Source organism: Nilaparvata lugens, unplaced genomic scaffold (genome assembly GCF_014356525.2).
Source record: "Nilaparvata lugens isolate BPH unplaced genomic scaffold, ASM1435652v1 scaffold5426, whole genome shotgun sequence".
In the NCBI taxonomy this organism is placed as follows: Eukaryota; Metazoa; Arthropoda; class Insecta; order Hemiptera; family Delphacidae; genus Nilaparvata; species Nilaparvata lugens.
The window spans coordinates 132-24,846 of record NW_024091267.1 but is presented as its reverse complement, the minus strand read 5'-3'; the positions used below and the strand labels follow the sequence as shown (position 1 = coordinate 24,846).

Here is a 24,715-nt window from a genome sequence, read left to right as displayed (position 1 = left end):
GAAATTTGCATAGGCTATAGATACTTAATTAACCGAGGATGGTTATAGCCTGTTTTAAATTCTTCAAATTTTCATCACGTCAAGTTTTCAATATGTCAAGTTTTAAAATAGACCCTTGCAGAGCACGGGTTACATGCTAGTCAATAATAAAGTTTTGATCAAGGAATAAGGGAGTGTTATTTCCATCGATTTGCAACATTCAGAACAGTACTGAACTGTACTCTGCAAGACACTCCACAGCGTTTTCGGCCAACTGTACAGTGCGTCAGTCAGTTATCAGTGACTTGACTTGATGTCTTAAATGAGGAAGAGGCTTAACAAATTGAATAAACATATCGTAGAGATTTACAATTTATTGATGAAAATATAAACACATCGAAGAATGCGTTTTTGCATTGCGGGTACTAGTCCAGGCAATGAATGCTCAAAAAGTTTATAGAAGGAAAAGTTAGGAAGACAATTTTTGATCCCGCGGATCTCTTTAGGGTAGTAAGGTGGTGAACATATCGAAAGTCCCCATCTCTACCCACTTTGCTGAGGGGGTGGTGGTGGTGGTGGTTCAAAAGTACAATTTTTTGGTTTCTTGCATATAACTCGAAAACTATACATCTTACGGACATGACTGTACAATAAAACATTGAAGCTTACATGATTTCCTACAATATTCATTCCACGACTTTTTCTATACCTTCCATACTTTAAATAAAAAAAATTCAAAAATTTGATGAAAACCTGTTATTCCAACAATTACATACTTTCAAGACCGGATTTCTCGAAAACTGTTGGAAATATCACAAAACTCCACTCAACAAGAATTGTAGAGAATCTATCAAACTTAATTTAGAGCAGTTATCTTGGTTGAACGCATTGTTGCAAAGATATAAGCGTGGAAGCAAAAAGCTAAAGAATGCAACATTTAAATCACCCTCATCACTTCAAAAATTGGGTAGGGATGGGGACTTCTGATATGTTCTCCTCCTAACTAGTATCAACAACGCTGCAAAGTCAAAAATGTGTTCAAAACTCTCCTTCAAAATCATTTGTCAATTGGTCAATTGTTGCAAAACTGGAAATTTCATATTCAACACTAGATAAAGCTGCTGCAAAAGTCGTAGGGAAATGCGTAAAAGTGTGGAATATACATCAAATTGAGGAGAATTTGATGCTCTATGAGCTCACAATTAGCATGGATTTTCTACTTGGATTTTTTGCATATTTCAACTTTTTTCTCAAAAACTACTCACACTACAGCTTCCAGACTAGTTTAATTCAATTTTTCAGATATTTTTCCATATGAATCCAGGATAAGTTTCTCAAAAACTAGTCGTGTCAAAAACTAGTAATGTGTACCCCGACGTTTCTATTTTTTTTTTTAGTTTCTATGACTCGTACCGGTAAGTCATAACTGACTATCTAATAATTATCAATTCACTTTCTGTAATAATTGTTAACTATTCATGTATATTCCCTATGATTTTTAATACATATTTGCATGAAATACAAGGTACTATAATGCGCTCTTTTGAAAATATCTTAGTTGAATTACCGTGCGTTAATTCGTTGATCATCCAACATAGTTAGGCTACTGAAAAGTTTACTGACGCAAATGAATACAGCTTAGTTAGACTAATTATTATGAGTTGTGGAGCTCAATAACCTAATTTGAGGGGTCCTTGACAGTGAGACGGCCAATTCATTGATAGCATTGTGACCAAAAGTTCAAAAACACAATATAAAGTAAAAATTTGGACAAAAATAATGGAAGAATTTATTGCTCTTAAATAATGGAAGAATTTATTGCTCTTTGAATCTTTTCTCTATGGTAAAACCCCTCGAAATAATATTATAGACCCATGTAACTGTTAATGTAGTTTAGACGAACCGAAAGGTGTAAACATCTATTACAAAAGAAGAGTACCGGTACCTCATTAATATTTATTCTCAAGTGACTACATTGAGATTCACTTCCCGCTGTCAGTATTTCTTATAAATAACGTCAATACTTCCCATCCAACCATCAAATGCTGAGAGTTTAAAGTAGTAACCTTCACCTCATAGTTGTAATGATTGAGATCCAAAACAAGCTATTAAAAAATGTGGTTGCTACTAAACTCAAAAATCAATTTACAAATTTTAATTCATTAAATTTAATTCTGTTGACAAATTTTCATTTTTTAAATTAAGCTATCATAGATCCTCTCTAGAAACTCAGTATTTATAATAAATAAATATTTCTAGTAATTTCAGATTGATAAATTCATTGAAAAGCACAGACATTGGTCCTATTGTCAATATTTCCAATGCCAATTTGATAGTCAACGAAATAATATGTTTTAAAGAGAATCTGAAGGCAATTTGAAATAATAGAAAAATACAAACAGCTTCAATAAACATTGGCAGCTAAAATCGAACAACAGAAACAACAATATCATGTTACTTTGTTGACATTCTTCATCTGATTCGGGGGCGCATTACTATCCCCGTTTAGATAGCAATACGTCACAAAACCAAACAATATCAGTCATCAAATAACAAATAATTAACTTCAACATAAATTACTCAAGAAAGAAAAGCCCGTTGAACCCAAGTTTCGTCGATAGTAACCCATATAACCCATTTCATAATAATTTTGAATCCCCACTTTTGATTGACATTCTCGAATGAACCTTTGTTTCACTACACTGCACTTTCGTTGGTTTGTACGTTGCTTTATCGTCGGGGTTACAGTACCTTGTTTTTGGCGGTGAGCTTTTACCGGTTGAATTGGCTTGACGGCGACGTCCTCTTACGTCCCTAGACCTGTCGTCTGAACGGGTGTCTTGAAGCGGTGTTACATAAAGTTGCGGAACCAAAGGGGTGGTAGTACAAGAAGTTGGTTTGGGGACACACATGAACCGCTGTAAATAAATGTATTACAGCATTAATTTCTAACTCTTCCTACAATTCATCAAAAGCTAAAACAGGAGTTATCTATTGATTACAATTAATTAAATTCTTTCATTCTTTGAATCCTCATTTTATATAGATTTTTATCTTTAAACTACTGATTCTTTTTATCAGAATTAATGGATCTTTCTTCACAAATAATTCAAATTGAAATGATGCTAACTTATATGATATTTTTCGTTTGGTTTGCGAAATCAAATATAATTTTTCATATAGTAGCTCGGCTAGTATTGTTGGAAACTTGTGCGCCAGCCAACATTTATTTTATTTATTATTTATGAACTATAGGACGCAATCCAAGTGTAAATAACGGGCATTCGCCCAAAACTGCTCAGAACCTTAATTAAAAATGAACATTCCAGAGTTTATGATTTGATTTACCTACAAATACAAGTCCAAAAACTAGTATCAACTGAAATTATGAATTTATCACCTAATAAAACAAGACACTTTATAACACAATAAAAGAAAAAAATATTGAAAATTTCACTTTAAGGAAAGATAATGTTTGCCTTATAAGATTCATCTTGTGGAATTTTTACCTTTAATTAAATAAAATTAGTAAACACATAGAAAATAATTTAAATTGTATTAAAATTTGAACATTCATTAATATTAATTTCCTGGAAAAGAAAAACTTTCTTCTTCATCTATTAAGATTTCTATCATAAAAATTTTACTAAATCATTCGAAAGCATTAATGACATAAGAAAACAGAGTCTGAAAAATATAAATTAAAAATGTCATAAACTCAATATGAACAATTCTTAAAAGTTTCATTTCAATTTAAAGGCTATCTTCCTGACTTTCAGCAATACTCTACGATAATATATCTCCAGAAACAATAACTCAAATGTAACGTAACTGAAAACTTTCTATACTTCTTTAGAAAAAAATTATAAGTATCTTCCATCACTAATAAAATCAAAAGGATTATTCTCAATCAATATTATTAACTTGAAAAATAACAGGCTTTGTTGATAAATCTTTTGATTGAAGTTTCACTTAATTAATTTCCCTAAATTATATTTTAACCTTATTTTACGTACCTTAGCGGTTATTTGAAGAAACAATTATTCGTACATGATGAAGAAACACAATTAAACCTTTCAGGACATGGCACTACTAGTAAATTTAAACATTAATAAAAAATAAAACTAGCTCCTACATTAACTACTGAAATAAACTTATAAACCTGCCCAAAAAGGGGGAAACATAGTGACTACATCTTTACTCTCGTAGTGCTCCTAGCAAAGTGTCCTCCGGAACGTAATCTGGTCTCTCGACTGGGGAATCCCCACTACTGTATTTAGAAACAGGTCTCCTATTGGGCGAATGGAATCAATTTGACCAATCGTCGCGTGGCTTCTACAGCCTTTGGACCAAATAATAATTTTGAATCCCCACTTTTGATTGACATTCTCGAATGAACCTTTGTTTCACTACACTGCACTTTCGTTGGTCTGTACGTTGCTTTATCGTCGGGGTTACAGTACCTTGTTTTTGGCGGTGAGCTTTTACCGGTTGAATTTGGCTTGACGGCGACGTCCTCTTACGTCCCTAGACCTGTCGTCTGAACGGGTGTCTTGAAGCGGTGTTTACATAAGTTGCGGAACCAAAGGGGTGGTAGTACAAGAAGTTGGTTTGGGAACACACATGAACCGCTGTAAATAAATGTATTACAGCATTAATTTCTAACTCTTCCTACAATTCATCAAAAGCTAAAACAGGAGTTATCTATTGATTACAATTAATTAAATTCTTTCATTCTTTGAATCCTCATTTTATATAGATTTTTATCTTTAAACTACTGATTCTTTTTATCAGAATTAATGGATCTTTCTTCACAAATAATTCAAATTGAAATGATGCTAACTTATATGATATTTTTCGTTTGGTTTGCGAAATCAAATATAATTTTTCATATAGTAGCTCGGCTAGTATTGTTGGAAACTTGTGCGCCAGCCAACATTTATTTTATTTATTATTTATGAACTATAGGACGCAATCCAAGTGTAAATAACGGGCATTCGCCCAAAACTGCTCAGAACCTTAATTAAAAATGAACATTCCAGAGTTTATGATTTGATTTACCTACAAATACAAGTCCAAAAACTAGTATCAACTGAAATTATGAATTTATCACCTAATAAAACAAGACACTTTATAACACAATAAAAGAAAAAAATATTGAAAATTTCACTTTAAGGAAAGATAATGTTTGCCTTATAAGATTCATCTTGTGGAATTTTTACCTTTAATTAAATAAAATTAGTAAACACATAGAAAATAATTTAAATTGTATTAAAATTTGAACATTCATTAATATTAATTTCCTGGAAAAGAAAAACTTTCTTCTTCGTCTATTAAGATTTCTATCATAAAAAATTTACTAAATCATTCGAAAGCCTTAATGACATAAGAAAACAGAGTCTGAAAAATATAAATTAAAAATGTCATAAACTCAATATGAACAATTCTTAAAAGTTTCATTTCAATTTAAAGGCTATCTTCCTGACTTTCAGCAATACTCTACGATAATATATCTCCAGAAACAATAACTCAAATGTAACGTAACTGAAAACTTTCTATACTTCTGTAGAAAAAAATTATAAGTATCTTCCATCACTAATAAAATCAAAAGGATTATTCTCAATCAATATTATTAACTTGAAAAATAACAGGCTTTGTTGATAAATCTTTTGATTGAAGTTTCACTTAATTAATTTCCCTAAATTATATTTTAACCTTATTTTACGTACCTTAGCGGTTATTTGAAGAAACAATTATTCGTACATGATGAAGAAACACAATTAAACCTTTCAGGACATGGCACTACTAGTAAATTTAAACATTAATAAAAAATAAAACTAGCTCCTACATTAACTACTGAAATAAACTTATAAACCTGCCCAAAAAGGGGGAAACATAGTGACTACATCTTTACTCTCGTAGTGCTCCTAGCAAAGTGTCCTCCGGAACGTAATCTGGTCTCTCGACTGGGGAATCCCCACTACTGTATTTAGAAACAGGTCTCCTATTGGGCGAATGGAATCAATTTGACCAATCGTCGCGTGGCTTCTACAGCCTTTGGACCAAATAGTAACTGCAAAATCGGTAGTTTGTTATAATTTCAATGCTTGCTGTTTTCCAACTTATCGCATTTTATGTCGCGACAAGAAGGCTAAGTTTTAGAGATAATTCCATAATCTACATTCCTCGACGACTCGGAGCCACAATTTTTAAATATCTATCATGGGAAACTCGAAGTCATGGCCGTTCATAATAGAGAGAGAAAATAATTTATTTCGCTAACTCACTTACAATAATGGCTCTAGTCTATTGCGTATTAAATTTACTATTATAACTTGGGAAAAGGCCTGAATTAAGAGAGTGCCCGGCACACTCCCCTTCCTTCCGGTGTGAAACACGCAAAAAGAAATCTAATCAGGATATGTTACCATAGAGGCATTCTGTATGATTTGGAGAGTCGAATTTCTGGATTGATAGTAGGATCCAATTTGAAGCGGGCCCTCTTCAAAAGAAATCTCTTTAATCATTCCGAAATTCAGCAAAATGTATAACTAATTGAGATTTGTGGCAAGAGTCTTTAAAACTGTGGCAAGAGTCAGGACAAAACAATATGGACGTGTCCACCTTTTAAGTAGGTACTAAAGACGGACCGAGTATAATAATCTTGAATACTTCAATCACTTTATTGAGTCCCTGGTTATTTTCTTGGCAAACTCTAACAAGGGAAAACGTTTAAAAGACATCATAGTAGGGATGGGATAGGGACGAGCCATGTGTGAACGAGCAGGAGAGGAGTAGTGGTTATGAAGGTCAACAGCATCCAAACAGAGCACCTGTTGCCATCTAGCGGAGAATACTGGAAACAAATTCCTGGATTGCACCACTTTCAAAACATTCGGCCAGTTTGTCAGTTGCAAGAAAATCTCATCAGATGTCAAATGATGTCGCTTGAACGTCAGATTTTTTCATTGGTTCCATTGGGCAAAATCATTCAACTGCAATGAAATCTGATTGTACTTTCGTGTAGCTGGCCTTTACCTTCAAATATATTTTGCTCTGGGGTCTGGGGCCCAAGAGCCCCCAAAAGATACCATAATCAGATAAATGCCGCCTATACAAATCTGTTTGATTTTTCCTAAGGATGATCTAGATTAGACCTAGAGCCCACATGAGCTCTAAACTTGTGCGTTGTTAATGAGGCAGATGATTATGATGAGAGATTAGTGGACCCACAGCTTTAGGTGGGTTCCGAACCACAGGCGATTTTTAAAACTCATAACCAGTTAATCAGAAGAGTTCGGCTCACCCTTACAAATGGAGATTGGGCCCATTCGACAGCATATCAGCGCGACCACGACACCAAATCGCTTCCATTTTAATACAACTAGCCATTATCTTCAGATATCTCTAAAGTCTGGGGCCCAGGAGAGGAGTATCACTGAAATATTTTAATGTGCTATCTCAGTAATATGGGAAAGACAAAGAAGTAGCATGAAGTATACATAAGTACGGTACTAACAAAATCAAATCAAATCAAATTTTATTCACAATTTCAAAAAAAAACAATTTAGGGTCCTGCCAAACCTGTAGGTTTTTCGGCGGGTGCCCAATCACAAAAACAATATTAAGAACATAATTAGGTAAGTTTACTAGGAATTTTTATGACATTCGAAGTTCGAAATAAATAAAGAAAAAGACAATATGCAATGTAATAAAAACAGGAAAGTATAAACTAAAAGATAACTTTACAAAGTTTGTTGAATAAGAAAAATCAACTGAAAAGTATGAAAAAGAAGAAGAAAAATAGAAAGAAGGATTGTTTCACACTATCTTGATAAAACATTTCATCGCTGAGATACCATAATCAGATAAAACAAAGATACTGGAAAGACTACATTACATAAAATGTAAACACATGCACTATTTATTGTTTCTCTTTTGAGGTATTTTACTTCATTTAAATAATAAAGACCACAGTCCTCTATTTTTTAAATATTTTATAGGTTATGTAGAATAGAATTTTGAAAATATACTAATTGATAAAATTGACTAAGGCACCTTTATTTTGAATTTAGAAAAATTGGAAAGACAAAGAAGTACTGTATTGAAATGTTATACAAACAGTAGTTGATAACATCTAATGAGGAATCAGACAGAACAGAATTTTTTCGAGTAACACTTCGATCAGTTGCGTTTAAGTTAACTCAAATTTATGTTTATTAAATCTACAAGTGAAAGCTTATTAATGACGTCATCGCAGGCCCGTATTTACACATTCAGGGACCCAAGGGCCATGCTCATTACTCATTCAAATACTCTGAATGAAAAAAAGACTGCTTGTTGGTATTTAAACAGTCTATTTGAATTTAACATAGAATTCGAAACAAATTTTATCAAACAATTCCTGAATATCTTGGAGCTGATTTAGTTTTTATAAATGGTACCAAAGAATGTACTAGTATATAAAAAATGGTAAGGAACACTTACAAATGGAAATGCCATGAAAAGTGCCTCCTTTTTTTGTGCGTGGTTTACATTCAACTAGCACAATCGTCGATTACATCTTTGAAATCAATACCTTAGTCTTTATTGGGCGGGGGCCCAAGCGGCCCACGCGTAATAACGGTACTTAGCTATCGCATTGCCTACTTTGCTCATTGTTCATCATGGTATTGGTTTTGTTAGATGACATCACTTAAACGCGGTTAAAATGATAGAAGTAGTACCAGTACGTGCAACGAGGAGTTGATGTAAAACTTGTTCATAAAAACCTGTTAAATTTTAAACGTGATTAAATAACACGAAAACCACTCAGAGAAGCCTTCTCTGATTGGTTCTCGTGTCATTTAATCATTATAAAAATTTAAAAGGCTACTCGCTACTCCTGTGCAACCAAGCCTACAATCAATGCCACAAATCTCTTAATCATTTCATTGATACCTATTTATAATGTTTTATCTATGAATAGGTTATAGAACGTGAACAAAATGAAATGATAACCACAATATGATCAAAAATTTTATTGGAAAATATAATGAGCAGAAGTCAAAGTTACTGGAAATAATACATTGAAGTTATCACATTTTTCTTTCCACTTATCACCGACATGACAATCGAACAAACCCTACAACATAATTTATAGTAATATGGATCAAATAACACATACGTGTTGATATTCATCAATTACATTTTTTCATGGACCGCACCATCATCACCTAATAACATAATATAACTAAATAACAATACAAACAATTATAAATTCTTAATTAATGGAAGCTGTCGCTCATTTCTGCAAAGTTTATTTGAATTTTATGTTCTAAATATTATGGTTATTTAGTTTATATAGACAATTTTCGTACATGAGAAAGTTTTATGAAAGAAAAAACTTTATTTTTTCTAAACTAATGAGCTTTAGAAATAATCCGTTGAAACAAAATAGCAAATTTCTTCTTGCTGACAAGGATGTAGAAATAGAATTACCTAGCAGCAACATATTTGGTTGCTTCATTCTTCAACAAATTCAAAAATTTTATATGATAAACACAAATTATGAAACCTTTTATGAAAAACAGAGAAAATTGTGCTACAGGAATATTCTTTGAAATCATATTCTGCAGTAAAACTTTTGACTTCAAGACCAAATGGAAAGTGATATCATTATAGACCATGGAAATAAAATCCCAGTGCTCAATGAAGTGCTTAATGAAGGAAATGATTTTCCTTTGGAAAATTAAGCACTGAAATATGGCAATATGAGTCATGAGAAAACAATGTTAAACTCAGCTCAATTTATAAATTCATGTATTAAAAATGAGGATTCTGGGTTGAAAATTATCAGAATTAAGTCTCTTCAATGTAGAGTAATAAATTAGAATTTTTAATAAAATAGTATCTAATACAGGGGTAATGGGCTAAAATAATTGGGAGATGAGGGTTACAGAGGTGGCGGTCAACATCACCAATTTGTAACAATACCTTTAATAACAATAAAAATGAGGAAACCCCAGTAAGGGGTGGTGCATACAGTGGTAATAGGGGTGGTAAATTAAATTAGAAATTCATGGATAAAGAGTTGATTCATTTCAAAATATGAAAGAGTGTTTATATTACTTGGATCTTGCCAAGTACTTGTTCAATTCTTCTATTTGAGTAAAATTGTGCGTTTGAGTTTAAATGTGCTGGGCGCACAGACAGCTTCGTCGATCTCCCTTGACATGTCACATGAGCTACTTTCTCCAAATGGGTTTGTCATTTTTCATGGGGTCATTGAATTCTGAGCATTTCAAAACAGAATTTTCTTTAATGTGAAGATCTCTTACAAATTATAAGAATAACCTTCCCCTTTCCAGACAGACCCCATCATTGAGAAAATGCGCTCGGCTGGAGCCCTAGTACCAGACATACACATGGCAAATTTCAATATTTTATCAAGCTAGGTATATGCATGGAAAAAATTATATGTGAATATTGTGTTGCAAACATTGCTCAGTAAATTTTTCAGTTGGCATATTTCTAGAGCTCCACTATCAGTGAGGAATACTCTCAGCTTCAAAGAGATTGAGCGCTCTATGCAGAATGCCCACAATAAACATAATCCCCAAACGCCAAACACATTGGCTGAGATGGGTGCTGCAATTGATTTCTGGAGGAATAAATTTGGTCTTTTGAATGGCGAGATTTTCTATTTAGGGAAATTTGGGGATGGAGGTGACGAATGTTTAGGGGCCGATAATCATATCGGCCATCACCAAGATTTTCAGGATACAAACTGGCACATGGACGGCACATTCAAATGCCGACCAAAATCGCCTGAATTCGCCCAATTATATGTTGTCATGGCAACATCGTATGGCAGAGTGAGTAATATTTTTACTTAAATGTATAAAGTAATGGCCTAGAACCCGTTATGTTGGAATTCTTTTGGCAAGGCATTCTTTTATATATATCGTTTGCTTTCTACCAATGAATTATGAGATTTTGAGCACAATCGATTCAATCAATTTCAGCTGCTGCTAAAGAAAAAATCTGGTAGGAGTATTATTACTCCAATGCTATTGAGATTCATCAATTTTGAATTCGATCATCAATTCACTTGAAATTTCTATAAATTGAGAAATAATAATGCAGGAATATAATATTGGAAGTAACAATTCAATAAATTATACTCACTGATCGATAAATATACTATTGATGTATGGTGTGTTTTTTTAATATGCCTTATTGAACTTCTATTATTGACATAGATACTTTTCTAGGCATATCCAATATTGCTTGGTCGTTGATGAAGGCGCGTTCATCAACGTATCATATGCGATGAAGGCATATGATGTCCTCTTGGAAAAAGTGAAAAAACATTTTCCAAAGATCAAGCCAAAAGTCGTCATGATTGACTATGAGAAGCGTATGAGGGAGAAAATATCCTGAAAGTGAACACCGAGGCTGCTGGTTTCACTTCAGCCAAGTAAGTTTTATTAAAAAACCGCTTTTACATTTTGCTCATATTGTATTTTTTTAATATGCCTTATTGGACGTCTATTATTGACATCGATGCCTTTCTAGGCATATCCAATTGTTTGGGCGTTGATGAAGTCGCGTTCATCAAAGGCATATGATGTCCTCTTGGAAGAAGTGAAAAACATTTTCCAAAGAGGCCAAAAATCTTCATGATTGCCTGAGAAAGCGATAAAGAAGCCATTGAGGTAGGAAATATAATGAAAGCTTAACACTGGGGCTGCTTGTTTCACTTCAGCCAGGTAGGTAAGTTTTATTGAAAACCCGCTTTTACATTTTGCTCATATTGTATTTGCAACTGGAATATATCATGAAGTTGCATTTCTTATTATAAATTGATCCTAAGAGAAATTCCCTGAAGCTTATTTACTCTTACATTAGCACCTATACTATGCAAATTTAGATTACGATAATTTTTTTATTGCGGATGATGCCCACATGAGCTTCTTGCTAGTGCGTGGTGATGGAGAGTGTGTTGGCTAATTGATGAGATGATCAATCGAACATGCCATAGGCGGGATTCGAACCCACGAACCAGGCTGTGCTAGCAGACCGAAGCATGTAACACTCCGTACCACTAGAATAACTTTCCTGTTTCATCTACAATTATTTAAACTTCAGAAAAATTGGAGTAGCAACAATAAATTATTCATTCAACTCCAAACCCAAAATATTGACAGTTAACACGTTCACAGAATGAATTATTAAGTATAGACTCAGAAAAATTGATCTAGTATTATTAGAGTAAGTTATGAAAAATTTAATTTTTTAGAAAATTTGAATTCCAGAGATTTAAATATCTCTAGACAGCAGAGTCGGCGCAGTTGTGTGCCTAAGAAGATAATTTTGAATAAAATTTAGAATTTAGAAATAGGCCGACACATCTAGAAAATACCTGAGTCTATACCTAATTCATGCAGGTGAACGGGCTAGAGTCAAGAAAACTTCAATTAATCTTGCCATGCCTGATTTAATAGGTTTATACTATAGAATAACACTACAATTTGAAATAATAGAAAAATACAAACAGCTTCAATAAACATTGGCAGCTAAAATCGAACAACAGAAACAACAATATCATGTTACTTTGTTGACATTCTTCATCTGATTCGGGGGCGCATTACTATCCCCGTTTAGATAGCAATACGTCACAAAACCAAACAAGATCAGTCATAAAATAACCAATCAATTTCAACATGAAATTACTCAAGAAAGAAAAGCCCGTTGAACCCAAGTTTCGTCGATAGTAACCCATATAACCCATTTCATAATAATTTTGAATCCCCACTTTTGATTGACATTCTCGAATGAACCTTTGTTTCACTACACTGCACTTTCGTTGGTTTGTACGTTGCTTTATCGTCGGGGTTACAGTACCTTGTTTTTGGCGGTGAGCTTTTACCGGTTGAATTTGGCTTGACGGCGACGTCCTCTTACGTCCCTAGACCTGTCGTCTGAACGGGTGTCTTGAAGCGGTTTTACATAAAGTTGCGGAACCAAAGGGGTGGTAGTACAAGAAGTTGGTTTGGGGACACACATGAACCGCTGTAAATAAATGTATTACAGCATTAATTTCTAACTCTTCCTACAATTCATCAAAAGCTAAAACAGGAGTTATCTATTGATTACAATTAATTAAATTCTTTCATTCTTTGAATCCTCATTTTATATAGATTTTTATCTTTAAACTACTGATTCTTTTTATCAGAATTAATGGATCTTTCTTCACAAATAATTCAAATTGAAATGATGCTAACTTATATGATATTTTTCGTTTGGTTTGCGAAATCAAATATAATTTTTCATATAGTAGCTCGGCTAGTATTGTTGGAAACTTGTGCGCCAGCCAACATTTATTTTATTTATTATTTATGAACTATAGGACGCAATCCAAGTGTAAATAACGGGCATTCGCCCAAAACTGCTCAGAACCTTAATTAAAAATGAACATTCCAGAGTTTATGATTTGATTTACCTACAAATACAAGTCCAAAACTAGTATCAACTGAAATTATGAATTTATCACCTAATAAAACAAGACACTTTATAACACAATAAAAGAAAAAAATATTGAAAATTTCACTTTAAGGAAAGATAATGTTTGCCTTATAAGATTCACCTTTAATTAAATAAAATTAGTAGACACATAGAAAATAATTTAAATTGTATTAAATTTGAACATTCATTAATATTAATTTCCTGGAGAAGAAAAACTTTCTTCTTCATCTATTAAGATTTCTATCATAAAAAATTTACTAAATCATTCAAAAGCCTTAATGACATAAGAAAACAGAGTCTGAAAAATATAAATTAAAAAATGTCATAAACTCAATATGAACAATTCTTAAAAGTTTCATTCCAATTTAAAGGCTATCTTCCTGACTTTCAGCAATACTCTACGATAATATATCTCCAGGAACAATAACTCAAATGTAACGTAACTGAAAACTTTCTATACTTCTGTAGAAAAAAATTATAAGTATCTTCCATCACTAATAAAATCAAAAGGATTATTCTCAATCAATATTATTAACTTGAAAAATAACAGGCTTTGTTGATAAAATCTTTTGATTGAAGTTTCACTTAAATCATTTACATAATAATAATATATTCACATTCAATCATTACTGTATTTATTCTACAATGAGGAAATTCTTGAGAGTTTGACATACAGTAAGTTCCGATTTTCACCACTTGAGTCGCTCTTTAATTCTTTGACTGTTCATACACAAGTAACGAAATTCAGATGGCCGTAGCCGTCAGACTAGAGACTACACAATCGAACACAACACAGAAGCACAATCAAATAACCTTCAAAATTTATAAACATCAGTAATAATTCATTACAATATTTTTTATAATCTTAAACCTATCAACATATTACATTTTACATACAATACTTTCTTTCTATTTTCCATATTAAAATCAATCTAGCCTATTGGAATTTTTATTTTTATGTTTCCTTTTCTTCTCTGTTCACTAACTTTAGTATGCTACTAACTTTACATATTTATAACTTGACTACTTACTAACCTGACTAAATTTTAACACACTAACACATAATAAAATCACTTGGAAAAAGATGTTTTATCCTATTCAGCTATTCTTATAAAGAAATCTTTCAATTTTGTTCTCAATTCGCTTTTTCCTTGCAAATTCCTCAACTCAGGTGGCAGACAATTCAGCAGGTAAGGAATTCTAAATTTTGATAATCTCTTACCATAGTTATTATTATATCTTTGCGGTCTAAATGCCCTATTTCTTAAACCATAACCTATCTCATTAACTTCCCTGAATTCATTTTTAAAATAATTTCTGGACAGGTCAGTATATTTAGCAAGAGCTTCCATTGACATGATACCCAACAAGTGAATCTCAATTCCATTGAACAAAGTTTGCGTTATTCTCCTAACTACATCATAGACAGGCTGCTTCAAATAACTTGGTGCCAAACTATGCAATGTTATTCCATAAAATATTACACCTTGTATCATGGAAAAATAGACTATTCTTTTAGTACTAATTGGAAAGCACCTGCTAATTCTAGAGCACTTATACAGAGCAGCCTTCATAATTTTCAAAATTCTATCATTATGTGAACCAAATCGCATGTCTGCATCAAAAAACACTCCCAAATGTTTAATACTTTCATTGAACTCTAATTGTTGACATGTACAATCATTTCTCAACCTATCTCTAAGACAATTTACCTTATGGCATATTAACCTATGGTTGTGTATATTGATATTGATTCTATGATTTCTAAATATAATAACTTTAGTTTTTTTTGAATTTATCTTGATAGCATTATTGAAAAAATACTTATTCGCTAAGTTCAAGTCTTCCTGCATGTATCTCATACCTATATTCAGATCAGTGTGTACCATATATAGAATATTATCATCTGCATACTGCAGTAATTTGCTTCTGAATTTGAGACTTGCTAAATCGTTCACATACAAATTGAATAAAACAGGAGATAAAATGCTGCCCTGAATCAATCCACATATTTGATTATAATCTGTACTAACATATTCACCTATGTTTACATGAATTTTTCTTTCTACAAAGTAATTTTCAAACACCTTCAGCAAATTCCCACCAATGCCTATTTTTTTTATTTTTTGCAGCATTATTTCATAATTCACTAGATCATACGCTTTTGTTAGGTCTGTTGCTACTGTTATGACAAATTTATTATCATCTAAGGCCTCAAAGATATCGTCTGTCATTTTCTCTAACAAATCTATTGTTGATTTTTTTGAAACAAAACCGTATTGTGCCTCATTTATTATATTATGTCTAGTCAAGTATTGATTCAATTGCATACTAATAAAGTGTTCCAGGATTTTCATGACTACTGAAATCGATCCTATTGGCCTATAAGAATCCACACTTTTCTTTACCCCGTTTTTGTAGATAGGTCTGAGATACGTTACTTTTAAGCTTTGAGGTATCTTCCCTGTTTCAATTATTCGATTAAATAGATGCATAAGTACCAGCTTTAGATAGAAAATATTATTTACTATATCTAGTGATCTGATCTTATCAGGACCAGCAGATGATCTGTTGTTAAGTTTACCAATAATACTATAGAGGTGTTGTTCTTTCATTTTTTGAAAATACATACTCATCTTATTACCTATTGTGTAGTTCCCTTCTGTTAAGTTCAAGGTCAAATCAAAATGTTGTCCATTCATCTCTGTTGTAATTTCTTCTATTTTTTCTTTAAAGCTCCTTTTAAATCTCTCTGTTAAGTTCATTATTTGATTATTTTCATTTAAATTAAAATTAGCCTTAATTGATTGTTTTAGAGCTGGTCTTTTCTTCTTGTTAACAAATTGATTTATGATTTCCCAAGTTTTCTTCGTGTTATTAAAGTTATTGTTAAACACTCTAAAATAATAATTCATTTTTTCCTTTCTAATCAAGTCAGTCAACTTGTTTCTAATAATTTTAAATTGATTTCTCAGATCTATATTATATTTGTCTCTCTTAACCATTTTCCAAACCTCATTTTTTCTTTCTATCATTCGCTTTATACTATCATTGAACCAGGGATTATGTATATTATTTGCTCTTAACTTGACCTTTATTATACTCCTATCATAAATGCTATGGAACCTCCTAACTAGCTCGTTATAAATCTCTGATGGTTCTCTTAAATCTAATATTGGCCACCAATTTTCAGCTCGAATCAATTCATTAACCTTCCTTGTTAATATAATAGCTTTATGTTCATCTTCTATAGAACATTGATCTTCATCTGTGTGGTTTTTCAGTAATTTAACTCCTGTCCAATAGTGATCTGCAACCTTGCTTTCAATTAAAAAGGAAATATAGGAGCTACTTTCGTCTACCTTTAAATTAACGTGATCCAAACAAGTTGATACCAATGTATTATTATAGATTTCTTCTCTTGTTGGTTTTTGGATACTGTTATATAGGCCATGAGAGTATAACACATTTATATAATTGTTTGCCCCGTACATGTTTGTTAGGTAACATATGTTGATATCTCCCACTATGACGATGTTTTTTTCATTTTTTATTATTTCAGATGATAAAAAACTGTCTAGTTCCTCATTGAAAAGATTCACATTTAGATTAGGAGGTCTGTATATTGCTATTAGTATTACAGTCTTACTTCTACCACAGAGTTTCATAGCAACCAGTTCAGCCGATTCAAATTCTATATTATATTGTTCTACTTCATACCATTGTTTATAGAAAATTCCTATTCCACCACCCCCTCTTCCATCCGACCTACATTTCATTAAATTCACAAATCCTGGAATTCCATACAAATTGATTTCTTCATTTTTAATATTAATTTCGCTAAGAACTAAAACATCTATCTCATTAATTATATCATTACTTTCTGCTCTCAAAAAATCCCAATTCTTCCTCAATGATCTAATGTTAATGCTAACAATATTCACTTCATTAATTGATTCTCTTTTTTTAAAAACTCTCTAGATTGACTTAAATTTTGAAACACTCTGAAATCCTCATCATTATTTAAATCATCGTTATTTAATTGAATAATCTTATCTACCGAATCTACTTACAATATTATATTTTTTCTATTTTACCAATTTCTACTGTTTTTAAATTGAAATAAGAACAATATACTATTTATTAATGATAATATGCAATTAATATTTATGTAGGCTGTAAAAAAAACATAATAACAGTATCCTACAATCACAGAACGATAATAATACTAAGAATAATGTATAGAAATTTCTTTGTTTCCAGATATTAGTGAAAATAATCTTATTAGATTACTTGATGATAATTTGACTGTAAAAAATAGATAATTTATTTGGCCAATGATCATTAAGTGTTATTTAAATCATTTTATCTAAATCTTCTAGCTTTATAATCCTAATACCTTTGGAAAGTTCATCCTTTCTGACCATGATTCTGTCACCGTTCATCCAAACATATTTATAATTTTTCTTTTTACTAATCTCCTTTACCTTCATCATCAGTGTGTTGAAATAGGGCGTCAGGTGATCATTGAAGTATATTGCCTTCTTGGGAAGATCGGGGTTAATTAATCCAGTATCCGGCTTACGTTTCCTTGCTGCTTTGATGATTCTATCCCTGACCGCTCTCGAGTTTAGTTGCAGAATAGCAGGACTATGGTTTTCATTTTTTGATGGCAATCGGTGAGTTGAGATATCTTGCGTTCTTATATCTATTTCCATTTTTCCCAGTAAAGTAGTGATGCTCTGAGCTAGATCTTCATTTTTTTTGAAGGGTATACCTGAAATGATGATGTTCCTCGATCTTGCATACTGCCGCTCACACTCCACTGTTATTTTCAAGTCTTCCAACTCTTTTCTTAGCGCTGCCGAATCCCCTTGAATCACTTCGATGTCTTTCCTCATTTCTCCTACTTTCTCTTCGACATTCTTGATCATCGTCATCATTTCATCCATTTTCTCATTGATCACTTTTTCTTGTTTTGCAAACAGTTTTTCCATCATGGATTTAAGCGCGATGTAAGTGGGTTCTGTAGGTTCATCTTCGACGCTATTTAATCTGCTCCTATTAGATCTGCATTTTGAACATTCCCATTCTCCTTTTTTCTGACTACCTTTTGCTTTCCAAGTATTTTTAGAGACTCCAGAACAGCCATAGTGAAGACCGGATTGACATCTGCTGCAGACAATGTAGTCGTTATCAATCGGTAAATCATTATCACAAACTGAGCAATTCATTGTTCCTCCTTGTATAAAATTCAATTCAATCAAAATAAATTACGTGAATGGATTCAATTCAGGTATTCAATTCTCACTTTTCTAACCTCAAATTGCGATTTCAGTACAGACCGATTTTCATTTCACCACATCTCCTGCAGCCACTTCTTATCACTCCTATCACTTTTAATCACTATTTAGCCAAGATAAAAACTAAAACATATTAATTAAACTATTTTTATTAATTATTAATCGATAGTTCATCCATACTTTGAAAACCACGTTTGGATTCTGGCACTGCTTCCTTGATAATGATAATAATAATAATAATAATAATAATAATATAATAATAATAATATAATAATAATAATAATATAATAATGCTATTATCATTAGTACAAAGCTATGCCAAAGTTATAAAATCAGAATAATTTGTTATTATGACAAAACAATAATAATAAATGAATAGACTCATATAATAGAACAGGAACCCCAGCAATAATAAAATTCATCATGGCAATATATTCAATACCCTCTAGAATATTATATAAAGAAATGATAATTTGGCCGAGGATAATGATGACAAGGAGGAGGAGGAGGGTGAAGGAGTAGAAGGAGGAGGAGGAGTAGGCGTAGGAGAAGGAGCTGTGTGGTTGTAGAGGGGTTGGTGAGGTGGATAGGATGATGAGGAGACGATGACGAAAGGAGAAGGTGAAAACGATGACGTCATAATCAGTGAGTCGCCAGTTAGCGACTTCCAAAGTTAGCCATTTCCAATTCTCCACAATTCTCTGGCCAGAATCAGCGGGTTCCAGAGTTAGCCAATCCTGTCTGTGACAGAATCAGTGAGTTCCTAGCCAGTCACTTCCACAACCACAGTTAGCCAAATTCCAGTTAGCGAATTCCGCGTTCCCGTTTTTTCCATTTTTGCAACTGCATCTTCCTAAAAGTTCTCTTTCCTTCCTCTCATTATTAAACCTATATTTTGGGCCATCTTCATATTGTAGCTTTTTCAGTCCAAAATATGCTTCTCCTCTCATTCTTTTAGCTGCAGAGACTTTCTCTCCAGTCCCTTGGATTTATATTTTCACCTTCCGACGTTTCTTTTTTTCTGAGCAAGTGTTGCCTTCACAATAGTATCTTCTAGAACTCTTGGAGCTGGAGATCTTCGTCACTGGAGCTCAACTAGGCAGATAATTATCGGAATCAGAAGAATATAAACGTCATTTATGCTATCATCAGTCTGTTTCAAATATCCTGAATTTTTCCCTTCCTCGTGTCTTCTTTTCTCGACTAGGTCTAGCAGTAGGTAGTTCCTCTTTCTTGGATGGAAAATACTAGGTATTTCAACTGCTTGTTCGTTGATTTCCTCTATAGCAAAAAGTGGTAGATTGTCGACTTCTAGTAGAATAGCATCCCCAGCAACAGGTAGGATCAACTCATCTGCAACAATAAGAACAATAATCATTCTATTTAATAGGTGAAGAATTGACAGCTCAAATTATTAACTTTTTATAAAATTATTATTCAGATAGGGTTACCCCTGCAACAGTAGAAAACCCAGTAGAATGGAAGTTGAAAAGTTATTTATTGGATAAGACATAGCCTACTATTTTCCAAAATTCATGCTTGAAGTTAGCTTGAGTATAATAATTATTTTATTGAGGATGCTTCTGGTTGATGAAGCCTAAGTTGGAGTTCTTGCCCGGCAATGATTTCAGAATTTTTCAAATCAACAAACATACTTTGTGGCTCCATGTTTTCAGGTAATATTAAAATTGATAAAATGTAGCTTAGCCCACTATAATAGTTGAATTAACATGGATATCATTTGACAGCATTTAATGAATGGGCAGACTTTTGATTTGAGTTTGAATTATCAATAATGTGGTGACTATTCAAATATTGGATGAGTTGGCCAAATTAAAAAAAACTGGAGCAGGCACAGATTTATTGGAAGTTGGAAAAAGAAGATACATAATCATAATCCAAAATTACAGTTATTGAACAATTTATTGAAAATAGACTTACTTTGTTCTGAGTTATCAGGAACGTCGTCTAGCTTTGGTTCATCCACATCACATAGAGCTGTTTCGCCATCACATAGAGCTGCTACCCCTGCAACAGAAACAATAATAATCTCATTAACATTGAATAACTTTATATAATAAAGTGAAGAAAAATTACATGATGTAGATCCATCTTTTCACTTGTTTGAATTATACAAAATTGGATGGGTATTGAAAAGTGACCACCACCCCACTTTGATGATGAACTACACCCGTTTAAAATAGCGATTAGCACAAAAAGTTAGTAAATGTATTGATTCAGATTAACGAAATGATTCAGTAAATCGGCATCTTCTTATTCGATTTCCATTGGTGTCTAGAATAGAACCCTTTTTATTAATTGCCTTTATCAAGTCAGCTTGAAGTTGATAATTTGGTTGAAGGAGTCAAAAGTAAGTTCTAGTCCTCAGGGTATAATTGTCCTTGACAGGTACCTAGGCCTACCATGGTAACAAGTCTACCTACATAGCCTACTGTGCTCTAGTGCAGGATATAGGCCTAGTCAAAAGTTAATATATAAAATCTGATTTTATGCTACAAGCTTACTGATGTTAAAAAATGAGATCATTGAAAACATTAAGAATGATAACTTACCTTGGTCTAACATTGGATTGCCAACATTGTGGTTGTCATTTACAGCAGGTAAGCTCAGCACATTCAAAGCAGGTTGACTTGCAAGTATTTTTTCAGCTAACTCTACCATCAGTTTTCCTCTATGCATCATTTCTGAACATTTAAGTAGTAATAATTACTACATCATTAATTATTAATGATGTTCCAGAAGTCGTATGTCTAAGAAATGCACATTTTAGGTAAAAAACCCAGATTCAAACATACGATATTTTGATATTAAGATAAATTATTGGATTTTGTGACATATAATCATACTTAGTTTAATATTCAAATTCCTAGTGCAATTTATATTGTTTAAATATTGCAGTAAACTACGGAAAGTTCTAAAAAATGAATTTTCATCTCTTTAGGAGTACTTGCAAACATAACCAAAAATGGCCTTCAATGTTTAACAAGAAAAGTACTTGTGCAATACATTAAATTGCTATGACTATTTGGTAAATGTGTGAAATATACTCATTTGAACTCTTTTATCATTTTATGAACAGAAAAAGAACTGTCTTTCTTGATATCTAACAGAAAAGGAACAAAAATTCAGCTTACCTCCACTTTCGATCTTTTGAGACATATGACATCTTGCAATAACACAAAAACTTGTAGAAAACATACGACTTTTAAACAATCTGTTATATTAACCTTCAGAACAGCTGTTGACATAAGACATTTTAATAGTGCATGTGGGACCAAAAATGCCACATTTTAGGCAACAAAACAAAAAACCGATTTTTTGACATATGACCTTTTGCAATTACAGGGACCTCTTCAAGTAGTAGTTTCAATTCTTGTAGGTCCTTGAATTTTCTTTCCTTTATTGGGACTGGCTTTCTGTATAATGGTTTTATTTCATTGAAGACATCAGATTTTGGTCTTCTAGGAAGCTCTGTCCAATCTTCATTGTACTCCAATTTGTACCAAATACGACCTTCTGTTATGTATTTCAAGCATCTCAAATCGGTTACATAAGGATCATCTTTCCTGTGTCCTGGTCAACTATTACTTTTGTAATAGTCATCAGAATAGTTGAAGAAGTCTCTATAAGTCAGACTCTCGACAGTATAAGGACTTGGTTCGATTCGTGCTTCTTTCATGTCCCTTATATAGTCACCTGGTACAAATGGTCATGCCTTTTCACTTCTTTTCAATGTGCTGTGCATACTATCAACCTCCATTTGTGTATGGCCTACCTCAGATATTTTTGGTATACTGTTACTTGTTTCTTGATGGCAAAGTACAGAAGAGCATTTGACACTGTTTCACACCGATTTTGATAGGTACAGCCATCACTCCAAATTAATATGTCAGTGATGTCTGGTTTTTCCTCCAACTCTTTAGTTAAAAACCTTACCAACATAGAAGCAAAAACATCAGAATCCAATGACCATTGCCTTCATGCCAGATGTAGCATGTTACATCTCGGTTTGCAAGATTAAAAATGGAATAGTTATGTACCTTAAGTTTTGTAGTATGATGAAGATGCTTTTATGTCTGGGCAAGTTAGTACTTTTTGCACATCAACTGCATACACCATCATTTTATATGTTTCTTCAGCCTTCTTCTTGTCACTTTCTTTCTCATTCCTTGCTCCTTCTTTCCTACTTTGGTGTTTTTTGTACTCTTCATCTGAAACCTCTCCTAATTTATGTTTTATGCATGTTTCACATTGGTCTTTTTTGGGGATATAAAACCCTATATTCTTTGATACAAAAACCATGTGGAATAGAGCCCTTGAGGCTGGTTCTAAATTTTTCTCCTGGCATGAACGCTTGTATTCTCTGTACAATTGAAGTTTACTTTCCCACAATGGCTCCAGATACTGCTTTGTAGTGTTGGCTCGACAGTAGTGAGATTCCATCTTAGGAAGTGAATCAAAAAATTTCTCTATTCCACCCCTCTTTTCAGCATCTTTTTCTGATTGCTCTACATTAGTATTCAAAGCATTCTCATTCTTGGGCTGAGGATCATCTTGGTTGTTTCTGGTGGTACTGGTTGGTCCAGTACCCCTTTCAGTACCCAAGATCTGACAGATTTTTCACCCAGACAAAATGTATTTAGAAACCATCTTCTGGCAGACTTTGAATTTTTCATCACCTACTTTGAGGTGGTATTGGAATGACACATTTTTGCGTGCATCCTCAATGTCAGTGTCTCTACGCCGCCATTTTGGTTCAGATTTATCCACCAATGATACAACAACAGCTCGCTTTGTTTCCCAATATTATCTATATTTTCCAGAAATTTGTAAAAAGTTTAATTCTATCCTGATCTGTTGTTTTGTCACACTTGAAGTTTTTCTTATTTTTGCAACTGCATCGATCTTTGAGCTCTTTTCTCTTCCTTTCATTATTATACTTGTATTTTGGGCCATCTTCATTCTGTAGCTTTTTCAATCCAAAATAGGCTTTCTCTTTTTCTTCTTTTAGCTGCAGAGACATTCCTCTCCCAGTCTTTGGATTTTATATTTTCCCCTTTTCGACATTTATTTTTTTCTGATGGCCTATGTGAAGTTCCACTTGACCAGGATTGTCCTCAACTATAGCATCCCCTTCTTCAACGGCTCTTGAAGCTGGGCCTTGCCCATGGAACACACCAAAGCCAGACTCTTCATCACTGGAGCTCCAACTAGGAAGATAATTATCTGAATCAGAAGAAGATAAAGGATCGTTTATGCTATCACCAGTCTGTTTTAAAATATCCTGAATTTTTTCCCTCCCTCTTGTCTTCTTTTCTCGACTAGGTCTAACAGATAGTTCCTCTTTCTTGGATGATAAAATGGGTATTTCAACTGCTTGTTTGTTGATTTCCTCCACAGCAAAAAGTGGTAGATTGATATCTTGAACTTGTAGCAGAATAGCACCCTCGGCAACAGGAAGGTACAACTCATCTGCAACAATGAGAACAATTCATCCAGCATTAGAGATTTAGCAGCTTACAAATGTATAAGATAGGATTACCTCTGCAACAGTAAAAATACCTTGAAAATGAAATTTGCTTAAATAAGACATTCTAACTAATTTGCCTTTCAAAAGTCAGGCTTAAAGTTAATAACTTTTGTTATAGGATGCTTCTAGTTGATTAAGCCTTTAGCCTAAGCTAGAGTTCTAACCCAGGTATTATTGATTTTAGAAATCTTTGATACAACAAACATTCTGATCTCTTCAAACATTGGCTGAGTTGGTCAAGACTACAATCTAGAGCTGGAATAGATTCATTAGCAGTTAAATAGAGATACATTACATAATTCCAACTGACAGTTACTGTACAATTGAATTTGTTGACTGAAGGCCTACCTTGTTCTAAGTTATCAGGAACGTC

The 24,715-nt window shown here is 32.9% G+C and overlaps 1 protein-coding gene across 1 annotated transcript; it reads right to left on the bottom strand.

The window, feature by feature from the left end:
* Positions 1–17,843: 17,843 nt before the first annotated feature.
* Positions 17,844–18,485, bottom strand: LOC111052741. The gene has a single exon (XM_022339496.1). It carries the CDS (start codon positions 18,483–18,485, stop codon positions 17,844–17,846), a length of 642 nt encoding a protein of 213 aa, XP_022195188.1.
* Between the last annotated feature and the right edge of the window lie 6,230 nt (positions 18,486–24,715).